The following is a 25,065-nucleotide window of genomic DNA, read 5'->3' as shown; positions in this document are numbered from 1 at the left end:
TGTGATAACACAGGGTCACTTTGGGCATGTGGACATCATCAGAACCATCACATCCTGTAACCTGTGAAGTTTGAGGCATATCAGGGAATACATGGTGAATTTATGACACAATTCCTGATTGTGTGGCAAAACATATAAATTTACTGGTTTGCCATTTCAACATCATGCAAGATATCACAAATTCCTTCGGAATTCAACTGGTTAATACAGTGGTGCTTGAAAGTTTGTGAACCCTTTAGAATTTTCTATATTTCTGCATAAATATGACTTAAAACATCAGATTTTCACACAAGCCCAAAAAGTAGATAAAGAGAACCCAGTTAAATAAATGAGACAAAAATATTATACTTGCTCATTTATTTATTGAGGAAAATGATCCAATATTACATATCTGTGAGTGGCAAAAGTATGTGAACCTCTAGGATTAGCAGTTAATTTGAAGGTGAAATTAGAGTCAGGTGTTTTTAATCAATGGGATGACAATCAGGTGTGAGTGGGCACCCTGCTTTATTTAAAGAACAAGGATCTATCAAAGTCTGATCTTCACAACACATTTGTGGAAGTGTATCATGGCATGAACAAAGGAGATTTCTGAGGACCTCAGAAAAAGTGTTGTTGATGCTCATCAGGCTGGAAAAGGTTACAAAACCATCTCTAAAGAGTTTGGACTCCACCAATCCACAGTCAGACAGATTGTGTACAAATGGAGGAAATTCAAGACCATTGTTACCCTCCTCAGGAGTGGTGGACCAACAAAGATCACTCCAAGAGCAAGGTGTGTAATAGTTGGCGAGGTCACAAAGGACCCCAAGGTAACTTCAAAGCAACTGAAGGCCTCTCTCACATTGGCTAATGTTAATTTTCATGAGTCCACCATCAGGAGAACACTGAACAACAATGGTGTGCATGGCAGGGTTGCAAGGAGAAAGCCACTGCTCTCCAAAAAGAGCATTGCTGCTTGTCTGCAGTTTGCTAAAGATCAAGTGGACAAGCCAGAAAGCTATTGGAAAAATGTTTTGTGGATGGATGAGACCAAAATAGAAATTGTTGGTTTAAATGAGAAGCGTTATGTTTGAAGAAAGGAAAACACTGCATTCCAACAGAAGAACCTTATCCCATCTGTGAAACATGGTGGTGGTAGTATCATGGTTTGGGCCTGTTTTGCTGCATCTGGGCCAAGATGGCTTGCCATCATTGATGGAACAATGAATTCAGAATTATACCAGCAAATTCTAAAGGAAAATGTCAAGACATCTGTCCATGAACTGAATATCAAGAGAAGGTGGGTCATGCAGCAGGACAACAACCCTAAGCACACAAGTTGTTCTACCAAAGAATATTTAAAGAAGAATAAAGTTAATGTTTTGGAATGGCCAAGTCAAAGTTCTGACCTTAATCCAATCGAAATGTTGTGGAAGGACCTGAAGCAAGCAGTTCATGTGAGGAAACCCACCAACATCCCAGAGTTGAAGCTGTTCTGTATGGAGGAATGGGCTAAAATTCTTCCAAGTTGGTGTGCAGGACTGATCAACAGTTACCGGAAATGTTTTGTTGCGGTTATTGCTGCACAAGGGGGGTCACACCGTGTACTGAAAGCAAAGGTTCACATACTTTTGTCACTCACAGATATGTAATATTGGATCATTTTTCTCAATAAATAAATGACCAAGTATAATATTTTTGTCTCATTTGTTTAACTGGGTTCTCTTTATCTACTTTTAGGACTTGTGTGAAAATCTGATGATGTTTTAGTCCATCTTTATGCAGAAATATAGAAAATTCTAAAGGGTTCACAAACTTTCAAGCACCACTGTGTGTGTGTGCGTGTGTGTAATTTTTTTTTTAAACTTGTGTAGCTTGATATGTCCTCTTCTGCTGCTATTCACTGTGCTGCTGCAAACAGGAAATTTCCCCATTGTGGGATAATAAAGGTCATCTTATCTTAACTGAAAGTACATCATAATGGTATAGCATACAAAGACATCCTATATGCTTGAAACTTTGTAGCAGCAGTTTGGGGAAGGTTGTGATAGTCAGGCATCCACAAACCTTTCACCATATAGTATATATATTAAATGATTACACATTCTACATTTACATCATTATACCTGGTTGCCAGTAAACTAGAGATTAAAGCCTTTGGTTACAGTTAGGGCCAAACACACAGAAGGGAATTTTTGATATTTACAGTGCCCTCCAGAATTGTTGGCAGCCTTAATGGAAATGAGTTAAACAAATATATAAAAAGAATACTATGTAAGAGATGTTTTGAGATTAAAAAAAAACATACATGGACTGTCAGCAAAGGTGGCCTGCAGATGGATGTAGAAGAAGAACAACTTTATTTATCACACCTACACTTGTGAAATTCCTCTCTGCATTTAACCCATCTGAAGCAGTGAACCCACACATGCAGAATGAACACATACCCAGAGCAGTGGGCAGCCATGCTACAGCACCCAGGGAGCAGCTGAAGGTTAGGTACCTTGCTCAAGGGCACTTCAGCCCAAGGCTGCCCCCATGTTAACCTAACCGCATGTCTTTGGATTGTGGGGGAAACCGGAGAAGCCAGAGGAAACCCACGCAGATACAGGGAGAACATGCAAACTCCACACAGAAAAGTCCCCGATGGCCACTGGGCTTGAACCCAGAACGTTCTTGCTGTGAGGCAACAGTGCTAACCAACACACCACCGTGTCACCAGAACAACAACAGGGAGGGTGCCCCAGAACTCTCATAGGTGAACTCGGAGTCATTTAACCTCTGCCCCAGCCGTCTGTGGAGGCAGTGCAGAAAGCAGCAGGTACCCTCTCCCTTCCGGCTGTCTTGTGGCTGTTTTTTTCATTCATTTTCTTAGGACACTGAAAAAAATTAAGGGTCACCTTGGACGGCTTTCTCCCCGGAGGGTTACTCCCAGCCTTGGCTTCCCTTGAGCATGGAGGACAAGGAGGAGGTACGCCCCGTGCAGGGCGCTACCTGTTAATGATCCTTCCACAGGTTCACCTATGGAAACCTTGTTACAACTGTTAATTCCTCTAGATAGTCAAGTTTGATTGACTTCTTGGCACTCCGCCAAGGCCCGCGAGAAGCCCCAGCAGGGCTGATCCAAGGACCTCACTAAACCATCTGATCAGTAGTAATTGTAGGAAGGTTTATTTACACAGGCATGCAAATGGCACAAAAATATTAGACAAAGACAGAGCCATAAAACAGGCAAGGCTCATCCGAGACACAAACAGAATATAAAAGGCAAGGTGAAAGACAGAGTCCAAATAAACAAATCAAAGTCAAAACCAGAGTAAACACAGATATACATGGCTTAGTATTCACAGACATGGGGTACTTCACAAAGTCCTTGATTTATTGGTGTCCATATACTGTGTCTTGCAAAAGCATTCATCCCCCTTGTTGTTTGTCCTGGTTTGTCACATTACAAGCTGGAATTAAAATGGATTTTTGGGGGGTTTAGCACCATTTGATTTGCACAACATGCCTACCACTTTAAAGGTGTTTTTTTTTGTGACACAAACAATAATTAAGATGAAAAAACAGAAATCTGGAGTGTGCATAGGTATTCACCCCATTTCGTATGAAACCTCTAAATAAGAGCTGGTCCAACCAATTAACTTCGTAAGTCACATAATTCGTTGATTTAAGATCCACCTGTGTGCATCAAAGTGTTACATGATCTGTCACATGATGTCTGTATAATTCAACCTGTTCTGGAAGGACCCTGACTCTGCAACACTACTAAGTAAGCAACATGAAAACAAAGGAGCACTCTAAACAGGTCAGAAACAAAGTTGTGGAGCAGTATAGAGCAGGGTCGGGTTATTAAAAAATATGCCAAACTTTGAATATCCCACGGAGCACCATTCAACCCATTATAGCAAAATGGAAAAAAATATGGCACCACTACAAACCTGAGAAGAGAAGGCCACCCACCAAAACTCACAGCCCGGGCAAGGGGGACATTAATCAGAGATGCAACAGAGACACCAAAGATAACACTGAAGTAGCTGCAAAGATCCACAGTGGAGATGGGAGTATCTGTCCATAGGGCCACTTTAAGCTGTACACTCCACAAAGTGGGGCTTTGTGGAAGAGTGGCCAGAACAAAGCCATTGCTTAAAGAAAAAATAAGAAAACACATTTGGAGTTTGCCCAACAGCATGTGGCAGACTCCCCAAACACATGGAAAAGATTCTCTGGTCAGATGAGACTAAAATATAACTTTTTGCCCAGCATGGGAAATGCCATGTGTGGCGCAAGCCCAACACTTCCCATCACCTTGAGAACACAATTCTAACAGTGAAGCATGGTGGTGGCAGCATCATGCTTTGGGGATATTTTTCATCTGCAGGGACAGGAAAGCTGGTCAGGATTGAAGGAAAGATGGATGGCACTAAATACAGGGCAATTCTGGAGGAAAATCTGTTTGAGTCAGCCAGAGGTTTGAGACTGGGACGAAGGTTCACATTCCAGCAGGACAATGACCCTAAACATACTGCTAAAGCTACACTGGAGTGGTTTAAAGAGAAACATTTGAATGTCCTGGAATGGCCTAGTCAAAGCCCAGACCCCAATCCAATTGATAATCTGTAGCATAACTTGAAGATCGCTGTGCACCAAAGCAACTCATCTAAATTGAAGAAGTGGAGCAGTTTTGCCTTGAGAAATGGGCAAAAATCCCAGTAGCTAGATGTGTTAAGTTAATAGAGACATACCCCAAGATACTTGCAAGTGTAATTGCAGCACAGGTGGCTCTGCAAAGTATTGACTTTGGGAGGTGAATACCTATGCACATTCCAGATTACTGATAATTATTTTTTTTTATCTTGATTATTGTTTGTGTTACAAAAAAAAATTGCACCTTTAAAGTGGTAGGCATGTTGTGTAAATCAAATGGTGCTAACCCCCCCAAAATCCATTTTAATACCAGCTTGTAATGCACCAAACCAGGACAAAGACCAACGGAGATGAATACTTTTGCAAGACACCTGTATTTATTCCACTTGAAAAGTGTACAACAAACCAGCTACTGGGAGACTTCCGGTGATGCGGACCGAGTAGCATTGTTCGGTGTGAGCTCCTGCTTTGTTGATGCAAAAACATCCTGATACTGATGCCTAACTCAGCCTAATTCGATAAAAACACTTGTAGAATTTAGCTGAATGTCACTAGACCACTTCTGGGGTAAAGCTTTTGTTGAAATGGCTTCAAAAACCGTGAAAAAGACACAGGAGAAGAGGAACGTCACGATTAGCAACACAGATGGGGCACAAGATGGTGGCGCAGAGACTACAGAGATGGAAGTTTTGAGTCCAGCAATGACCAAGGCCATGGCCACACTTACGACAGATATATCCGGGCTAAGTTTGACTCTTTTCTGCAAAAGATTGGAGACATATCGAAAGAGTTGCAAGACACAACCAAGCGTGTTGGGGAAGCTGAACAACGTATTTCCACGGTGGAGGACGTAAATGTCGAGATGGAGAAACGTGTCTCATACCTGGAAAAAGTTGTGGTCTCGCTGCAGGAGCATCTGGATGACCAGGAGGATCAAGGCAGACGTAAAAACCTCAGAATAATCGGCCTGCCAGAATCTTCAGAGGGCTCATCTGCCGTACAGTTCATGGAGATGTGGCTTCCCAAAGTTTTGGCGCTGACCACCAAGGACGGGAAAATAAAGCTGGAGAGGGCGCACCGGGTGTCAGGGCCAGCAAGGAGGGGAGCCGACTCACGCAGACCTTACCCACGCGCTACGATTGTAAGATTTCACCACTACAGTGATCGGGTCCGGGTGCTGGAGGCGGGCGAAGGAGGTCTGTTTTGAGGTCAGCAGGATTTTCTTTTTCCAGGACTTCTCCAGTGGAACTCAGAGGAAACGTCAGACTTTTGATGAGGCCAGAAGGAGGCTCCAGTCGCTCGGTCTACACACCTATGGCCTAAATTATCCTGCAACTCTGAGGATCACCGTGAATAACACTACCAAGTTCTTTACCAAGCCCGAAGAAGCTATGGCATATATAAACACACTGGGTGGTGAAGGCACTGTACCAGACGGAAGAGTAAGTTCATCTTAGAAACGGGGCCAGCACGGCACACAGCCATAAATAATTGCACTTTGCCAGTCTTAAGTGAAGGTATCCGGGGGAGCCGGTGGATGTCGGACATGGCCGAGATGGACCGGAAATGGCCGGACGTTGGCTGAAGGTAGCAGCATTTAATTGACAGGCCCTGTCATACGGATCATGCGTCTCCTGTTGTCACCACCACGTGGTAGCACAGAATTTTTTTTTTTTTAATCCTTTTTTTTCTGTGACTTTATATTATTTATTTTCTGACGGTATGGATACCAACTACTCATATGACTGAGATATCCCTGTTCTTTTTGTGTGATACTCTGTGTGAAAAATACAAGTGATGGTGGAACATCAGCTTAGTGGACGTAGGGCTGATTAAATAATTGATTGCACTCGATCTTGCGGACTCAGGAACATCATAGCTGCATCTGAAGTAAGGTTAAGAGGGCCTAGCAAGGGTTCCTCTTCTGAAGTTGGGGTCTCCACCCTTCTCTTTATCTTGAGTTCCATTAGTCTGTTTGTTCATGGGAGTGTGTGTGTGTATATAGTTGTGTTCAGAGGTTTATTCTAGGGTTATGGAAGACAGCGCAGCAATTTGAGGTTTTTTTCTCTGTTGTTTTATCTCTTTCTGGTCACAAGGTATGGCACATGGAGGGAATTAGATTATGGATAGTATAATACATACAGACTTAAGGCAACAACCAATCTTCGCTCTATTTAATTCCTTACAACTACCATGACTAATTCTGTACTTAAGCTATGTACACGGAATATTAGAGGCATACATCATCCTGTGAAAAGGAAAAAAATATTGACATATCTAAAAAAAAAAAGAAGGGGTTGACATAGCACTACTTCAGGAACCACACCTAAAAGACACAGAACATGAAAAACTTAAACGGGAATGGGTGGGACAAGTATTTTTTTTTTCGTCTTTTATGTCCAATAGCAGAGGAGTTTGCATCCTTATTAACAAACGGCTTCCTTTTATGCTAGAATCCTGAACTAAAGATAATGCAGGAAGATATGTTGCAATAAAGGGATGCCTGTTTGGTGAAAATATTTCTATTTTAAATGTTTATGTCCCACCAGGTCGCCCTCCTGATCTCATAACAAAAGCTTTCTCAGAATTATCGGAGTTGGACTGTGCTCAGTCAATTGCCGGCGGTGACTTAAATTGCATATTAGACCCTCGCATTGATAAGTTACCTGCTGAAGAAACTAACCCTACTAAACGGGCACAAGCAACAGCTGATGTATGTGAAGAACTAGGTTATTTGGATGTGTGGCGAGCGTTAAATCCAAACAAAGAATTCACATTCTTCTCTGGAGTGCATAAAAGTAGCTCTAGAATAGACCACTTGTTTGTCCCTAAAACAGTGTTGTATTCTGTTTCATCTTGCGATATTGGGAGCATTACGATATTGGACCATGCCCCGGTTTACTTAAAGTTCTCACATGGAGAGGCTCAGCAACGATCGAGTAAATGGCGGTTTAATAATCATCTGTTGAATGACCCGAATTTCATATCTTTCTTTCAGACTGAGTTTCAGATATTCTTTTCGTGTAATAACACACCTGATGTATCTCCTTCTATTTTATGGGAGACGTGTAAGGCTTATTCACGGGGTTTGATTATATCTTATGAAAAAAGCACAAAACGAAAGCGTCAAGAAGAGCAACGGAAACTAGAGCTACAGCTATTGGAATGTGAGAGGGCATATAACCAGAACCCTACCGATACTAATCTTAAAGCAACTCTGACCACAAGAGCAACACTTAACTCACTGTTCACTTAGAAGGCAGAGCAGAGTATAAGATTTGCAAGGCAGAAATTATATGAATTTGGTAACAAACACAGCAAGTATTTAGCCAGCCTGGTTAAGAATAGACCTGACTCTCAGAACATATCTTCAGTTAAAGATGTCTCTGGGCAGGTGAAACTGGATAGCAATGGCATAAATAAGGGTTTTACAGAATTTTATGGAAAGTTATATACGAGTGAGCAGCCAGCAGGGGTTTCTAGACTTATGGAGGGCTTTTTCTCCAATCTGAATCTGCCCAAGCCTAATGACCAACAAAAGACAGTATTGAATGAACCTATAACACTGGAAGAAGTAGCTGAAGCAGTTGGTGTTTTACAATCAGGAAAGGCTCTGGGTCCTGATGGCTTTAGCTCAGATTTTTATAAATGTTTTAAGCCATCGTTGGTGAACCCTTTACTTGCCATGTTTAATCACTCCTTTGAGAAGAGAGCTCTTCCCAAAACACTTACAGGAGCGAACATTAGCCTGATTCTTAAGAAGGATAAACCAGCGGATGTGTGTTCATCCTACCGACCTATCAGTTTACTAAATTTAGATTTCAAGATTTTATCTAAAATACTAGCCTTAAGACTAGAGAAAATCCTTCCATTTATCATTAATAATGACTAGACAGGGTTTATTACTGGAAGGAACTCATGTAATAATGTTAGACGGTTACTCAACATTATTCAGCTGTGTCAACAAAATAATCTTAAGGGTATGGTAGTGTCATTGGATGCAGAAAAAGCATTTGACCATATAGAATGCGATTTTTTTGTTTTTCACACTCAAGGAATTTGATTTAGGTAAAGATTTTATTGAATGGGTCAAGTTGCTTTATCATAATCCACTAGGGGCTGTTATCACAAATGGTAAATGCTCTCCCTACTTTGCTCTGGGGAGGGGCACGTGCCAAGGGTGCCCCTCATCACCTCTGCTGTTTGCGATTGCAATCGAGCTGCTGGCAGAAGCCATTAGAACCCACTCTACTGTTCATGGTATATCGATTAATCACAGACAACATAAGATTTCCTTGTATGCTGATGATGTTCTATTGTTTATCACTCAACCAGAAATATCTATCAGGTCAGTCCTTACTGTTATTAATGAGTTTAGTAAGTTTTCTGGTTACAAAATAAATTTCAGTAAGTCAGAGGCCATGCCATTGGGTCAGGTGCTCCACTCCCTTCCCCCTGGCTTGTCACCCTTCAGATGGGCAACAGAAGGTTTTCTTTATTGAGGTATATTTATTACTCCTCTGCTGCAAAGGATGTTTAAAGCAAATTTTCAGTCTCCGCTTAAACGCATCCACGATGACCTAGAGAGATGGTCATCTTTACCACTTTCGATGCTGGGAAGAATCTCTTTGATTAAGATGAATATTTTACCACGGCTGCTCTACAAATTTCAAATGAGTCCAGTCCTACTAAATAATAATACTATCAAGACGGTGAATGGTTGGTTTAGATCATTTATATGGAACTGCAAAAGACCACGACTTAAATTAGCAAAATTGCAATTACCATCAGGTCAGGGAGGATTGGCAATTCCCAACATTAGACTATATCAAGTAGCTTCCCAATTTCGATATCTAGTAGATTTGGTAAGGAATGACTCGGACTCTGTTTGCCTCGATATTGAAGCATAATTTAGGTAAACCGTTACAATTAGCTAGTCTCCCATTTATCCTGAATCGGAATAAACTAGAGGTTGCAGATGGTAATTTCATTGTTAAATCCACACTAAAAGCTTGGGACATGATTAAGAAATGGGAAAAAAGAACTGATGTTTTATCTCCAATTACTCCAAAACAAAGAAATACAGATTTTCTCCCAGGCATGACAGATAATGGGTTTGCTCTGTGGGAAAGTGCTGGTATTACAACTTTGAAAGACTTATTTGAAGAGGACAGAATAATGTCATTTGACCAATTAAGACTGAAATACAATTTATCACACACACATTTTCTTAGGTTTCTACAAGTCAAAAGCTTTATACAGAATCCAATTCGGCATAAATTTACTCTGGAAATGTCACCAACTGAGCAACTACTATACAAAATACATAGCAATAAGGCTATAGTAAGGTGATGTTATGAGGCCTTTTATAAGTCCAGTAAGGCTAACAATACAATTATACAAACATGGGCCCAGGACCTTGGGATGGTAATAGACGAAGCTATGGAGGCGGACATATGGGAGCATGCTAACAACATATCCATATGTAATAGAGCAAAGGAATCACAATTTAAGTTACTACATCGCCTTCAGATATCACCTGAACTCAGACATAAGATGGACCCAAAGAAATCAGCTCTGTGTATGAAGTGTAATATGAAGTTGTATGAAGTGTGTATGAAGTGTAATATGAAGTTGGTAGCTTTATACATACTGTATGGACCAGTGTGCATGTCCAATATTTCTGGGTAGAAGTGGCTTTGAAATTAGATTTGGTTTTTAATAAGGAGTTGGACCTGGACCCAGTGTGTCTGTTGTTGGGATTACCACACCCACAATTGAAAGGATCTCATTGTCAAAAATTGTGGAATGTTTTAACATATGCTGCACGTAAAGCTATATTGCTGAAATGGATTTCAAATAAGCCACCTACAGTTTTAGATTGGCATAAGGTAATATTTGACCTTTTACCCATGGAATATCTGACATACTGGTCCAGAGGGAAAATTGGTTTATTTTATCATATATGGACCCCATTTCTCCATTTTGTAGGACCTAGAATATCTGATATATTTTGGAAGGCATTTCCCAGACCAAGGAATAACAATTAAGTGTTAAAGGAGAGGTTTTGCTGTCTGTAATACTATTTTTGTTTTTTATTTTATTTTCTATCTTATCTCTTAATTATTGTAATGTATACTTATTTTTCCATTTTATATTATTATTAATTATTGTCATTACTATTGCCATATGATAATCTACCATGATTGTGACTGACTATGTTGTGTTGAATGTTCAACCTTGGAGGGGGGGCGGGGTTCTCTTGAAGGGGGGGATAAATGTAAAAAATGTTGTATATGTGAATACGATGTCATGCATAATTAATAATAAAGATATACATTAAAAAAAAAACAGCTACCAGAGTTTGGGACTTTTAAATACACCAAAGATGCTCAAGGCTTAGAAAAGTACAGATGCCTACCAATATTTCGAGGAGGTTTTGTCCATGCCGGAATGTTAATGGAAATTCCCGATAAAGAAAAATACCTTATTATGACAAAGGTAAACTTAAACGTGGACTTCTAACAGTAAGAAACAAGCCAGGGCATAGATCTAGCATATTTTATGGTGTTTAGCCTAGTCTACATTATCAGTACATAACAAATATACTGCTAGTCTAGCCAAGCATTATGTTTAATCAAATATATTGCATCCAAAGCCCACATCCAGATATACATTTTAACAGAGCTTTCACAGTAACTTGATATAAAACATTCTCCACACACACAGGAATGCTTTGTTGGCATCCAGTCTTCCCGTTTAACTTCAACTCGCTCGCCATTTTTTCTCGTCTTTCTGGGTTTGCTGGGAAGCAGTGAAAATTTCAACCAGGCTTATCTCCACATCTGTTATTACATCCAAAAGCACTGCAGGTGTCTGGCATTGTTCTTTTAGATATAACTTCTACAAGTTTATCTGTAGATTTACTGAATTGGGCTTACAATTGCTCACGCACACTTGTGCCGGTCACTGGCAAACACAAAGCTTGGCCAGATAAACAAATTTGCAGTTACGATGATGTCATATGAAAGGCCCCTATAACTCCATACTTGCTACCATGGAGTCAAGCCCATGCACTCTAATGCTAAGATAGTGAAACACTAGCTAAAATGATTTATTTATCTGTCCAGAAAAATGACGTCATCTCACCTTGCTCTATCTTGCAGTTGCACTCACTAGGCAGGCTTTCCTTTTCTTTTCTGCTGGCTTTTAGCCTGCAGGAGAGTGGCGTCCTCCATGTTTGCCCATGCAAACTTGTTTTGGTTAAAAGTAAGTCAAACAAATCCCATGGTGGTCACGTGATGCTCGCTTGCTTCGGCAATTTTCAGAATTGTAAAATGTGGGGCATATTTTACCTTGGCAAAACAGTGACACATAGGGTACATGGTGTGTGCAGAATTGCAACATCTCGAAACTCCAACAGCTATAGACACAGAACAGTTTGCCCAGAATTCAACTTTGTAGTCAGGAGCTTTAATTTTCATAACTAGTATATACAACCCTTTTGAACCCTTTTGAATGTGTCTGGTGCTATGACCAATTTTTCTGCCATTAAATGAGCAAAATTGGATTTAGACACACCCTAAATACACTTATGCCATGTGCTTCAGATCATATGCTTAGATAATTAAAATGGGGCCCTTTATGTTGGTTTTCTTTTAATTAGTCCATAATCACCCATTTGTAGAAAAAAAAATAATTTTCATCTTTTTCTTCGACAGCAAAATCAGACAAGAACAGCCAAGATATGGAGCACCTGGACTTTAAAATTGTGGTGGAGCCTAAAGACAGCCAGTCCTTCATCATCATCCTAGTTGCCTCCTCAAGGCAAGAGAAGTCAGCCTGGACCAGTGACATCAGCCAGGCACGTCCACCTGCATTTACTTCTGTTGAATCATCCACATAGCTTCAGGGTGAAATGTCTTCTTTCATCTGTGGTTTAAAATTGGTACTAATATTCTTTCTCTCTCTCTTTCCCACAGTGCATTGACAACATTCGTTGCAATGGCCTTATGATGAATGCTTTTGAGGACAACTCAAAAGTTACTGTGCCACAGATGATCAAGTATGAGTCCCATTGTAATACACTCATAATAAAATTAAATACAACCCCGATTCCAAAAAAGTTGGGACAAAGTACAAATTGTAAATAAAAACGGAATGCAATGATGTGGAAGTTTCAAAATTCCATATTTTATTCGGAATAGAACATAGATGACACATCAAATGTTTAAACTGAGAAAATGTATCAGTGAAAGAGAAAAATTAGGTGACTTTAAATTTCATGACAACAACACATCTCAAAAAAGTTGGGACAAGGCCATGTTTACCACTGTGAGACATCCCCTTTTCTCTTTACAACAGTCTGTAAACGTCTGGGGACTGAGGAGACAAGTTGCTCAAGTTTAGGGATAGGAATGTTAACCCATTCTTGTCTAATGTAGGATTCTAGTTGCTCAACTGTCTTAGGTCTTTTTTGTCGTATCTTCCGTTTTATGATGCGCCAAATGTTTTCTATGGGTGAAAGATCTGGACTGCAGGCTGGCCAGTTCAGTACCCAGACCCTCCTTCTACACAGCCATGATGCTGTAATTGATGCAGTATGTGGTTTGGCATTGTCATGTTGGAAAATGCAAGGTCTTCCCTGAAAGAGACATCATCTGGATGGGAGCATATGTTGCTCTAGAACCTGGATATACCTTTCAGCATTGATGGTGTCTTTCCAGATGTGTAAGCTGCCCATGCCACACACACTAATGCAACCCCATACCATCAGAGATGCAGGCTTCTGAACTGAGCACTGATAACAACTTGGGTTGTCCTTCTCCTCTTTAGTCTGAATGACACGGCGTCCCTGATTTCCATAAAGAACTTCAAATTTTGATTTGTCTGACCACAGAACAGTTTTCCACTTTGCCACAGTCCATTTTAAATGAACCTTGGCCCAGAGAACACGTCTGCGCTTCTGGATCATGTTTAGATACAGCTTCTTCTTTGAACTATAGAGTTTTAGCTGGCAACGGCGGATGGCACGGTGAATTGTGTTCACAGATAATGTTCTCTGGAAATATTCCTGAGCCCATTTTGTGATTTCCAATACAGAAGCATGCCTGTATGTGATGCAGTGCCGTCTAAGGGCCCGAAGATCACGGGCACCCAGTATGGTTTTCCGGCCTTGAGCCTTACGCACAGAGATTCTTCCAGATTCTCTGAATCTTTTGATGATATTATGCACTGTAGATGATATGTTCAAACTCTTTGCAATTTTACACTGTCGAACTCCTTTCTGATATTGCTCCACTATTTGTCGGTGCAGAATTAGGGGGATTGGTGATCCTCTTCCCATCTTTACTTCTGAGAGCCGCTGCCACTCCAAGATGCTCTTTTTATACCCTGTCATGTTAATGACCTATTGCCAATTGACCTAATGAGTTGCAATTTGGTCCTCCAGCTGTTCCTTTTTTGTACCTTTAACTTTTCCAGCCTCTTCTTGCCCCTGTCCCAACTTTTTTGAGATGTGTTGCTATCATGAAATTTCAAATGAGCCAATATTTGGCATGAAATTTCAAAATGTCTCACTTTCAACATTTGATATGTTGTCTATGTTCTATTGTGAATACAATATCAGTTTTTGAGATTTGTAAATTATTGCATTCTGTTTTTATTTACAATTTGTACTTTGTCCCAACTTTTTTGGAATCGGGGTTGTAGACAGGCTTAGTGAAAATAAATGTACTATTTTGAAATCACTATAAATACTGCATTTAAGAATTAATAAAACTTGTTTCCACATGACTTTATCCCATAAATAATTAATACTTGAAACAAAAATAATTATCCTTAATTTTCTGAATAATTACTTATGTGAAAGGTTTTTTTTTTATTATGTGGCACTCACCAACAAACCAGCAAAACAAACTACATCTTGAAAAGCAGGGTGGTGGCAGAGTGACACAACTGGACTTGGAAGACATGAGAAAATAATTATTTTTTTCTATAAAATGTAGTGATTTATATATGTTAGTAAGTGCACTATGACATTGTTCAACTGCCAGTAACAACAGTGTGTTCTGTTTTATTTCATTGTGTAATCAGAAATTCCTGAGAACTAGTGAGTTATACTGTGCAAAGTATTTTAGTCACTAAAAATGTATGTGGTGGCCTGGGAAAAATAATCATATATTGCTGTGAATGAATTCTGAGAAATGGCAAATACCAAATTGCATTTACTTTTGCCTGTAATATACTTGAACACCTCAGGTTTAAGACACCATAAATATGTTTCCCCAAAATTATATTTTTATTCTGAATTTGTGCTTTAGTTACTTACTTATCTTGCCTAGCTCCCTGCAGAGATCATGTTGTGTAAGAAGCCAAATTAACAAACATGGTACTAAAACAGTCAGTCTACCTAAAGATGTCTAAAACCTTACTAGCTAAGTGTGATTTTTCTCACCCAATTAATTTTACACATCAGTCAAGACATTGCATACTTGCTGTATAGAAATTAACATAAAACAAATCAACTTTGTCTTCAGATACTGACAGTCCCATGGTGGAATTACAACCCCGATTCCAAAAAAGTTGGGACAAAGTACAAATTGTAAATAAAAATGGAATGCAATAATTTACAAATCTCAAAAACTGATATTGTATTCACAATAGAACATAGACAACATATCAAATGTTGAAAGTGAGACATTTTGAAATTTCATGCCAAATATTGGCTCATTTGAAATTTCATGACAGCAACACATCTCAAAAAAGTTGGGACAGGGGCAATAAGAGGCTGGAAAAGTTAAAGGTACAAAAAAGGAACAGCTGGAAGACCAAATTGCAACTCATTATGGTAGGTCAATTGGCAATAGGTCATTAACATGACTGGGTATAAAAAGAGCATCTTGGAGTGGCAGTGGCTCACAGAAGTAAAGATGGGAAGAGGATCACCAATCCCCCTAATTCTGTGCCGACAAATAGTGGAGCAATATCAGAAAGGAGTTCGACAGTGTAAAACTGCAAAGAGTTTGAACATATCATCTACAGTGCATAATATCATCAAAAGATTCAGAGAATCTGGAAGAATCTCTGTGTGTAAGGGTCAAGGCCGAAAAACCATACTGGGTGCCTGTGATCTTCGGGCCCTTAGACGGCACTGCATCACATACAGGCATGCTTCTGTATTGGAAATCACAAAATGGGCTCAGGAATATTTCCAGGGAACATTATCTGTGAACACAATTCACCGTGGGATCCGCCGTTGCCAGCTAAAACTCTATAGTTCAAAGAAGAAGCTGTATCTAAACATGATCTAGAAGCGCAGACGTCTTCTCTGGGCCAAGGTTCATTTAAAATGGACTGTGGCAAAGTGGAAAACTGTTCTGTGGTCAGACGAATCAAAATTTGAAGTTCTTTATGGAAATCAGGGACGCCGTGTGATTCGGACTAAAGAGGAGAAGGATGACCCAAGTTGTTATCAGCACTCAGTTCAGAAGCCTGCATCTCTGATGGTATGGGGTTGCATTAGTGCATGTGGCATGGGCAGCTTACACATCTGGAAAGACACCATCAATGCTGAAAGGTATATCCAGGTTCTCGAGCAACATATGCTCCCATCCAGACGATATCTCTTTCAGGGAAGACCTTGCATTTTCCAACATGACAATGCCAAACCACATACTGCATCAATTACAGCATCATGGCTGCGTAGAAGAATGGTCCGGGTACTGAACTGGCCAGCCTGCAGTCCAGATCTTTCACCCATAGAAAACATTTGGCGCATCATAAAACGGAAGATACGACAAAAAAGACCTAAGACAGTTGAGCAACTAGAATCCTACATTAGACAAGAATGGGTTAACATTCCTATCCCTAAACTTGAGCAACTTGTCTCCTCAGTCCCCAGACGTTTACAGACTGTTGTAAAGAGAAAAGGGGATGTCTCACAGTGGTAAACATGGGCTTGTCCCAACTTTTTTGAGATGTGTTGTTGTCATGAAATTTAAAATCACCTAATTTTTCTCTTTAAATTATACATTTTCTCAGTTTAAACATTTGATATGTCATCTATGTTCTATTCTGAATAAAATATGGACTTTTGAAACTTCCACATCATTGCATTCCGTTTTTATTTACAATTTGTACTTTGTCCCAACTTTTTTGGAATCGGGGTTGTAGAATGGAATCTTGGAGTAATTGCACTTTTGCATTTTTTGGGTCTCTACCCTCTCTCCAAATTTGAAATCCACTTTAGGGGTGGGTCACAAGTGTGGACTGTACAGTGGTGCTTGAAAGTTTGTGAACCCTTTAGAATTTTCTATATTTCTACATAAATATGACCTAAAACATCATATTTTCACACAAGTCCTAAAAGTAGATAAAGAGAACCCAGTTAAACAAATGAGACAAAAAATATTATACTTTGTCATTTATTTATTGAGGAAAATGATCCAATATTACATATCTGTGAGCGGCAAAAGTATGTGAACCTTTGCTTTCAGTGTCTGGTGTGACCCCCTTGTGCAGCAATAACTGCAACTAAACATTTCCAGTAACTGTTGATCAGTCCTGCACACTGGCTTGGAGGAATTTTAGCCCATTCCTCTGTACAGAACAGCTTCAACTCTGGGATGTTGGTGGGTTTCCTCACATGAACTGCTCGCTTCAGGTCCTTCCACAACATTTCAATTGGATTAAGGTCAGGACTTTGACTTGGCCATTCCAAAACATTAACTTTATTCTTCTTTAACCATTCTTTGGTAGAACAACTTGAGTGCTTAGGGTCATTGTCTTGCTGCATGACCCACCGTCTCTTGATATTCAGTTCATGGACAGATGTCCTGACATTTTCCTTTAGAATTTGCTGGTATAATTCAGAATTCATTGTTTCATCAATGATGGCAAGCCGTCCTGGCCCAGATGCAGCAAAACAGGCCCAAACCATGATACTACCACCACCATGTTTCACAGATGGGATAAGGTTCTTGTGCTGGAATGCAGTGTTTTCCTTTCTCCAAACATAAGACTTCTCATTTAAACCAAGAAATTCTATTTTGGTTTTCGTCCACAAAACATTTTTCCAATAGCCTTCTGGCTTGTCTACATGATATTTAGAATAGCCTTCTGGCTTGTCTACATGATATTTAGCAAACTGCAGATGAGCAGCAATGTTCTTTTTGGAGAGCAGTGGCTTTCTCCTTGCAACCCTGCCATGCACACCATTGCTGTTCAGTGTTCTCCTGATGGTGGAATATTAACATTAGCCAATGTGAGAGAGGCCTTCATTTGCTTAGAAGTTACCCTGGGGTCCTCGCTGACTATTACACGCCTTGCTCTTGGAGTGATTTTTGTTGGTCGACCACTCCTGGGGAGGGTAACAATGGTCTTGAATTTCCTCCGTTTGTACACAATCTGTCTGACTGTGGATTGGTGGAGTCCAAACTCTTTAGAGATGGTTTTGTAACCTTTTGCAGCCTGATGAGCATCAACAATGCTTTTTCTGAGGTCCTCAGAAATCTCCTTTGTTCATGCCATGATACACTTCCACAAACACGTGTTGTGAAGATCAGACTTTCATAGATCCCTGTTCTTTAAATAAAACAGGGTGCCCACTCACACCTGATTGTCATCTTATTGATAGAAGACACTTGACTCTAATTTAACCTTCAAATTCCCTGCTAATCCTTGAGGTTCACATACTTTTGCCACTCACAGATATGTAATATTGGATAATTTTCCTCAATAAATAAATGACCAAATATAATATTTTTGTCTCATTTGTTTAACTGGGTTCTCTTTATCTACTTTTCGGACTTGTGTGAAAATCTGATTATGTTTTAGGTCATATTTATGCAGAAATATAGAACATTTTAAAGGGTTCACAAACTTTCAAGCACCACTGTATGTATATGAAGGCAGGGCTCAATATGTGTTGTTTTTACAATCACACAAAGTAAACTTTAAATTTTTTAATTAATTAAATTTTTTATTTTTTATTTTTTGCTAATATGGGCAACAAAAGTAGAGTAGTGATGCAACACAGAATAGCAAGCTCATTTGAAGTGGCAGATATCTCCCACAGGGCAGTATGGAGGTGCAGTGGTTAACACTGGCATCTCATAGAATGCGGGTTCTGGGTTCAAACCTGCTGATTGACTGGGGCCTTTCTGCACGGAGTCTGCATATTCTCCCTGTATCTGCATGTATTTCTTCCCACAGTCCAAAGACATGCAGATTAGTTCACCTGGCTACTTTAAATTGCCTATAGGTGTGAATGGATGTTTGTCTTTGTTTTAGCCCTGCAATAGAAAGGTGCCTTGTCCAGGGTGTACCTCACCTCTTGCCCAATGTCAGCTGGGATTGGTTCCAGGTCACCCATTACCCACAATGGATAAGTAGTATCGATGATGGATGGATGGACGGACATCTCCCCCATCAGAATGACCCTGATGTGATGATAATCGTGAGCTGGATGAGCAAACAGTCAGCTCAGAGACTTATCAATTTGAGCTTCTGGCTGAGGGAGTAAATAGAGGATTTGGAGATTGAAAGTATATGGAGCTTGAAGAGCAAGCCTGGCTCCAGCTTTCAGTAACAGGGTGGGCCAGAGAGATTTTGTGAGGTGCAAATTATAAAAATATATATTTACAAGAACAAAACAAAAGTTCTTCATCAGCTGCAGACAGAAATTCATCAGCTATACTCCATGCATATATATGATTATTGGCACCCCTTGTAAAGATTAGTTAAAAGGCTTCTATATGTATTATTTTTAGGGCTGTCAAAGTTAACTCAATAATAACACGTTAACGCAAATTCCTTTTAACGCCACTAATTTTTTTAACATGCAATTAATGCATGCACGTTCTGTGGCCCCTCCGCTGTAGTTTGGGAAATCAGGAAGTGACGTAGCACAAGCGAGCGATGTAGCAAGTATAGCTGGTCAACGTAAGTCATGAGAAAGTGTGCTTATGTACAGTTAACTTATATTGTTGCATTCTGTTTACATAAAATGTGTATTTTTTAATATGCTTTTTTATGGTCCAAAGGGAAGAAAAGACATGCTATGGTCCAAGGGTGTGTGTGTGTGTCTGTTTAAGCGAGCAGGCTACACACTGGAGTGAGATGATTTGTTTTATTCTGAGAAATTTGTGAGTTATATAAAAGTGTTTATAAATGCAGTATTTCCTCATGAATGTACTGTACATTTATGAACAAATTATTGCAGTTTACTGAGTGGCTTAACAAATGTATTTACTTGGGTTTTTTTTTTATTTTTACTTTATTTATTTAAAAGATAGCCACTACTGTTGTCCAGAGTCCACTTCATCTAGTTCTCATCTCATTATCTCTAGCCGCTTTATCCTGTTCCACAGGGTCGCAGGCAAGCTGGAGCCTATCCCAGCTGACTACGGGCGAAAGGCGGGGTACACCCTGGACAAGTCACCAGGTCATCACAGGGCTGACACATAGACACAGACAACCATTCACACTCACATTCACACCTACGGTCAATTTAGAGTCACCAGTTAACCTACCCTGCATGTCTTTGGACTGTGGAGGAAACCGGAGCACCCGGAGGAAACCCACGCGGACATGGGGAGAACATGCAAACTCCACACAGAAAGGCCCTCGCCGGCCATGGGGCTCGAACCCGGACCTTCTTGCTGTGAGGTGACAGTGCTAACCACTATACCACCGTGCCGCCCGTCATCTAGTTTGTTTAGTTTATTTTATTGCATAATTGAGGCTGGAAGTTAAGTACAGAACTTAGAGGAAAATACTATATTGTTTTGTTCGCACTGAATTGTGTTAAGTCCTCAAAATTACAAAGTTCACACTGGTTTATTTTTTTTAAATGCAGTAGGGGAATAAAATACCCACAAAAATACTTTTTGCTGTGACCAGCCTTATCCTTCCTGACCTGGCCACATACATTTACAGAAAGCAAGCATATTTATCCACTTCCATTCCCCAAAAACATGAAAAATATCCCTTTCAGGTACATTTAGAACAGACAAAAAACAGATGAGACCGACCCAAATGACTAGAATTTAGCCCCTAACTGAAGCTACTTCAGTCCAAGTGAATCACCCTTAAATTAACCTGTAGTGTTCCTCCACAGAGCAGGCCATTCAACTAAATGAATGTAGCAGACACCTGATTCCTCAAATGCAACACTTTATTAAGAAGAATTCATTTCAATATAAAAATATATTGAAAACATGCAACTGTAGCTCCAATATAACCTATAGGAATTGGGCCTCAAGAGGCAGCAGTGTAGCAATGCGACATAGGCTCAGTCCCCCTAACCCCACAAACCAAACAAATAATCACAGCACTCTACAGCAAAAACCAAGTAAAAAAAAAATACAAACCCAAATAATAAATACACACTCAATAAAACCTGTTACAAGAGACATGTCACCACACACGCACAACATAGACACCAAACATACCACAAGCACACCAAGCCGCCATACAGTGGCCCACAGGAAAAGTGGAGAGCAGCAGCCTTAGATTAAGACCCGTAAAGGTAGTTTAGAAACGTTAAGCCGAGTAGCAGAAGATGGCAGTAGAAAGCAGCAACCGCATGCAGCATATGTAGCAAGCCGAATCGAAACAGCAAAGCAGCAGCCAACAAGTTTCATAGTTGCTGTGGTCAGCACAAGGCTAAGAGCTGACGTAGCAAAGTGCACAAGGAATGAAGGCCAGCGATCTGCTCCAATACAAAAGCAGTTCTTGCCCTCTTTCTTCTTGCATGACATTTTCCTTAATGGAGCTGAGCTGCTGCAGTCTGCAGGTCGCCAGGTGCCTCTGATGCTGTTCTTTGAGGCACACGTCCTCCTCGCACAGCTCATGCACTTGGCGTTTGAGTTCCTCAATGCAACCCTTCTGCTTCTCCAGCAACTCCTGCTGGGTCTTGATAATGTTATTGAGCTCCTTCAGGTACTCAGCCGCCTTGCTGGGGTTTTCCGTCGCGTTTTCCATGTCTCCGTGCGTGAGACGTCCGTCCATAGGGAAAGGTTTGTGAACACCACAGCGCGTTCATGCACAGGCTGCGTCCCAATCCACCACCGTCGCCGCTGCGCGCTCTCCACGCAAACGTGAGCTGCAATCTCGACACCTGTGCCTTAAAAAGGCCAACTGCACTAATGGCTAAATTAATGCCATGCCCCCGTTCTCACCTCCATTGCGCTTCGTCCTACCACAATCTTCCCCCTATTTTTTTTTTATCGTCCCGATGATGCAACCAAAAGCTGCGATCTAAAGCCAGGGCCTAAAAGGGCCACCAGCAGCCTGTTCAGGACAAGGAAGTAGTGGACCTTCAAAACTTGGGAGAGAACTGATACTATGCACACTACTAGTAGATCATGGCAAGTGATGTGGATTTGAATGTTGTCTAGTAGTAGTTCGCAGGGTCCGTCGCAACCCATCTAATGGCTTCTTTTCTAACTTGCAAAAAAAGTGGACCCAGGATTCAAATGAACAAAACGCTTAAGTTCCCTGCGTAACCCATTGTCAAAGACATGCTCTGCAAACTGATCTCTCAATAAGATGATGGAATTTAGCATGCCATCAGGGGCATGCTGTGTAATTTGCTCCATCAATGCTAAAAGAGCATGGGAAAAATCTTGTAAAGACTCAGCTTCACGCTGTCTAGGGGAGAAAAATTTTTCCTAAAGGGAAAATGTACGAGCGTGAAAAACCATACAATTCCTTTAAAATATCAAACACCTCATCTGGGTTTTCTCGCTCCTCTTTTGGTCTAAACCGAATCTCCCTTTTAGCTGAACCTCCCAAATGATCAAGAATAAACAGTGCTTCATCGACAGGGTTAAGACAACGTGACCTTAGACTAGATCTATAGTCTTCAATCCACTCAAATATATCTTCATCAGGCCCCCCGGTAAAAGTCAAGCACCGCCTTTCTCTTGGGAGAAGGACAATGCGCTCTGTTACCCTAGAGCCAACACCAGGGTTGGGCGCAGGAGCATCGCTCTCACTACTTTGAGCCTGAGTGTCAGCAGTGGTAGTAACCTACTGCTGCGATTGCTCGTTCTGTCTTCTCAACTGCTGTATTTGCCTGTGCAAATCATCTAACTCTGCATCCATATTGAACTAAGAGAAGAAATATCTTTACTTGCAATTCAAGTTGCACCGCGCACTGCTGGAGTCAGGTGGCTGCAAGGCCTATCCCTGTAATAGCCCCTGGTCCTTGTCAGCTACTGCTTTGCTGCTAGGAATCACAAGCACATACGCACACATGCACACGCACACATGCACACACGAACAACCAACAACAACAACAAAAAACAAAAGCACCCAAAATATTCAAAAAAAACTTCAGACACCTGAGGAACCATACGTCTCGCAATCCTGCTGGCTACGCCAATTGAGACCGACCCAAATGACTAGAATTTAGCCCCTAACTGAAGCTACTTCAGTCCAAGTGAATCACCCTTAAATTAATCTGTAGTGTTCCTCCACAGAGCAGGCCATTCAACTAAATGAATGTAGCAGATGCCTGATTCCTCAAATGCAACACTTTATTAAGAAGAATTCATTTCAATATAAAAATATATTGAAAACATGCAACTGTAGCTCCAATATAACCTATAGGAATTGGGCCTCAAGAGGCAGCAGTGTAGCAATGCGACATAGGCTCAGTCCCCCTAACCCCACAAACCAAACAAATAATCACAGCACTCTACAGCAAAAACCAAGTAAAAAAAAAATACAAACCCAAATAATAAATACACACTCAATAAAACCTGTTACAAGAGACATGTCACCACACACACACAACATAGACACCAAACATACCACAAGCACACCAAGCCGCCATACAATGACCCACAGGAAAAGTGGAGAGCAGCGGCCTTAGATTAAGACCCGTAAAGGTAGTTTAGAAACGTTAAGCCGAGTAGCAGAAGATGGCAGTAGAAAGCAGCAACCGCATGCAGCATATGTAGCAAGCCGAATCGAAACAGCGAAGCAGCAAAGCAGGAGCCAACAAGTTTCATAGTTGCTGTGGTCAGCACAAGGCTAAGAGCTGATGTAGCAAAGTGCACAAGGAACGAAGGCCAGCGATCTGCTCCAATACAAAAGCAGTTCTTGCCCTCTTTCTTCTTTTCTTGCATGACATTTTCCTTAATGGAGCTGAGCTGCTGCAGTCTGCAGGTCGCCAGGCGCCTCTGATGCTGTTCTTTGAGGCACGCATTCTCCTCGCACAGCTCATGCACTTGGCGTTTGAGTTCCTCAATGCAACCCTTCTGCTTCTCCAGCAACTCCTGCTGGGTCTCGATAATGTTATTGAGCTCCTTCAAGTACTCAGCCGCCTTGCTGGGGTTTTCCGTCGCGTTTTCCATGTCTCCGTGCGTGAGACGTCCGTCCATAGGGACAGGTTTGTGAACGCCACAGCGCGCTCACGCACAGGCTGCGTCCCAATCCACCACTGTTGCCGCTGCGTGCTCTCCACGCAAACGTGAGCTGCAATCACGACACCTGTGCCTTAAAAAGGCCAACTGCACTAATGGCTAAATTAATGCCACGCCCCCATTCTCACCTCCATTGCGCTTCGTCCTACCACACAGACACAATTAATTTGTGATTAATCATGCTCAGTCATGAGTTAACTATGGACAATAATGTGATTTATTGCGATTAAATATTTTAATCGATTAACAGCCCTAGTTATTTTATAGTTTTGCTATCTTCAATATTGTTCTACAATGTAGAAAATAGTCAAAATAAAGAAAAACCTATGAATGTATAGGTGTGTCCAAACCTTTGACTGGTATTATATACAGTACCCTACATGATTATTGGCACTCCTTATAAAGATTAGTAAAAAGGGTTAGAAAAAAATCCACCTTTTAGTGAAGTATCTTCATCTCACACTGAAAAAAATAAGAAAAATCTGACCTTTAATTGAAATAAATTTATTCACAGAAAAACAAAATCACTCATTAAGAAATAATTATTTTCAATGAAAATACATTTAACACTAATATTGGCAACCCTGCATTGAAAGACAAACAAAGCCCCAAAAATCCTCTTTTATACTGACAGATACTGAGGCGAAATTAGACTCTGCTTTAACCCATCTGAAGCAGTGAACACATATGCCCACACAAGGTAGCAGTGAGCACCTGTGCTACAGCACCCAGGGATTTTTTTTTATGACAAGCCTTTATTTGATGATGAAGTGTGACAACGATAAACATTGTAGTAGTGTGTAAGCTATGTCACAAGCAGATATCAGTTTCAGTGCAAAAGGCCGCGCCCAGGGAAGCCTATAGGTGGATTGCATCCGACGTCACATCCGCCTCATTAGATATTCAAGACATGAAGTGGCAGTCAGCTGAGCTCACTGTTCATAAAGCGTTACTATCGCTGCAGCACCTTGGTAGTCTTTAAAATGCCCTCTGCTTGTGT

At 40.7% G+C, this 25,065-nt stretch overlaps 2 protein-coding genes across 2 annotated transcripts in view; one reads left to right on the top strand and one right to left on the bottom strand.

Moving 5' to 3' along the window:
• Positions 1-25,065, top strand: part of rasgrf1 (Ras protein specific guanine nucleotide releasing factor 1) — a 706,856-nt gene that overhangs the window by 442,998 nt on the left and 238,793 nt on the right. Inside the window, exons 12-13 of the mRNA XM_060924009.1 lie at positions 12,351-12,493; positions 12,612-12,694. Of these exons, the coding sequence (XP_060779992.1) occupies positions 12,351-12,493; positions 12,612-12,694 (226 nt within the window). The remainder of the gene's footprint in view (positions 1-12,350; positions 12,494-12,611; positions 12,695-25,065) is intronic.
• LOC132887620 (IQ motif and SEC7 domain-containing protein 2-like) lies at positions 21,298-21,615 on the bottom strand. The gene has a single exon (XM_060923088.1). It carries the CDS (start codon positions 21,613-21,615, stop codon positions 21,298-21,300), a length of 318 nt encoding a protein of 105 aa, XP_060779071.1.

Source organism: Neoarius graeffei, chromosome 6 (assembly GCF_027579695.1).
Source record: "Neoarius graeffei isolate fNeoGra1 chromosome 6, fNeoGra1.pri, whole genome shotgun sequence".
Lineage (NCBI taxonomy): Eukaryota > Metazoa > Chordata > Actinopteri > Siluriformes > Ariidae > Neoarius > Neoarius graeffei.
The sequence above is the reverse complement of the archived record's forward strand: the minus strand, read 5'-3'. Positions and strand labels throughout refer to the sequence as shown.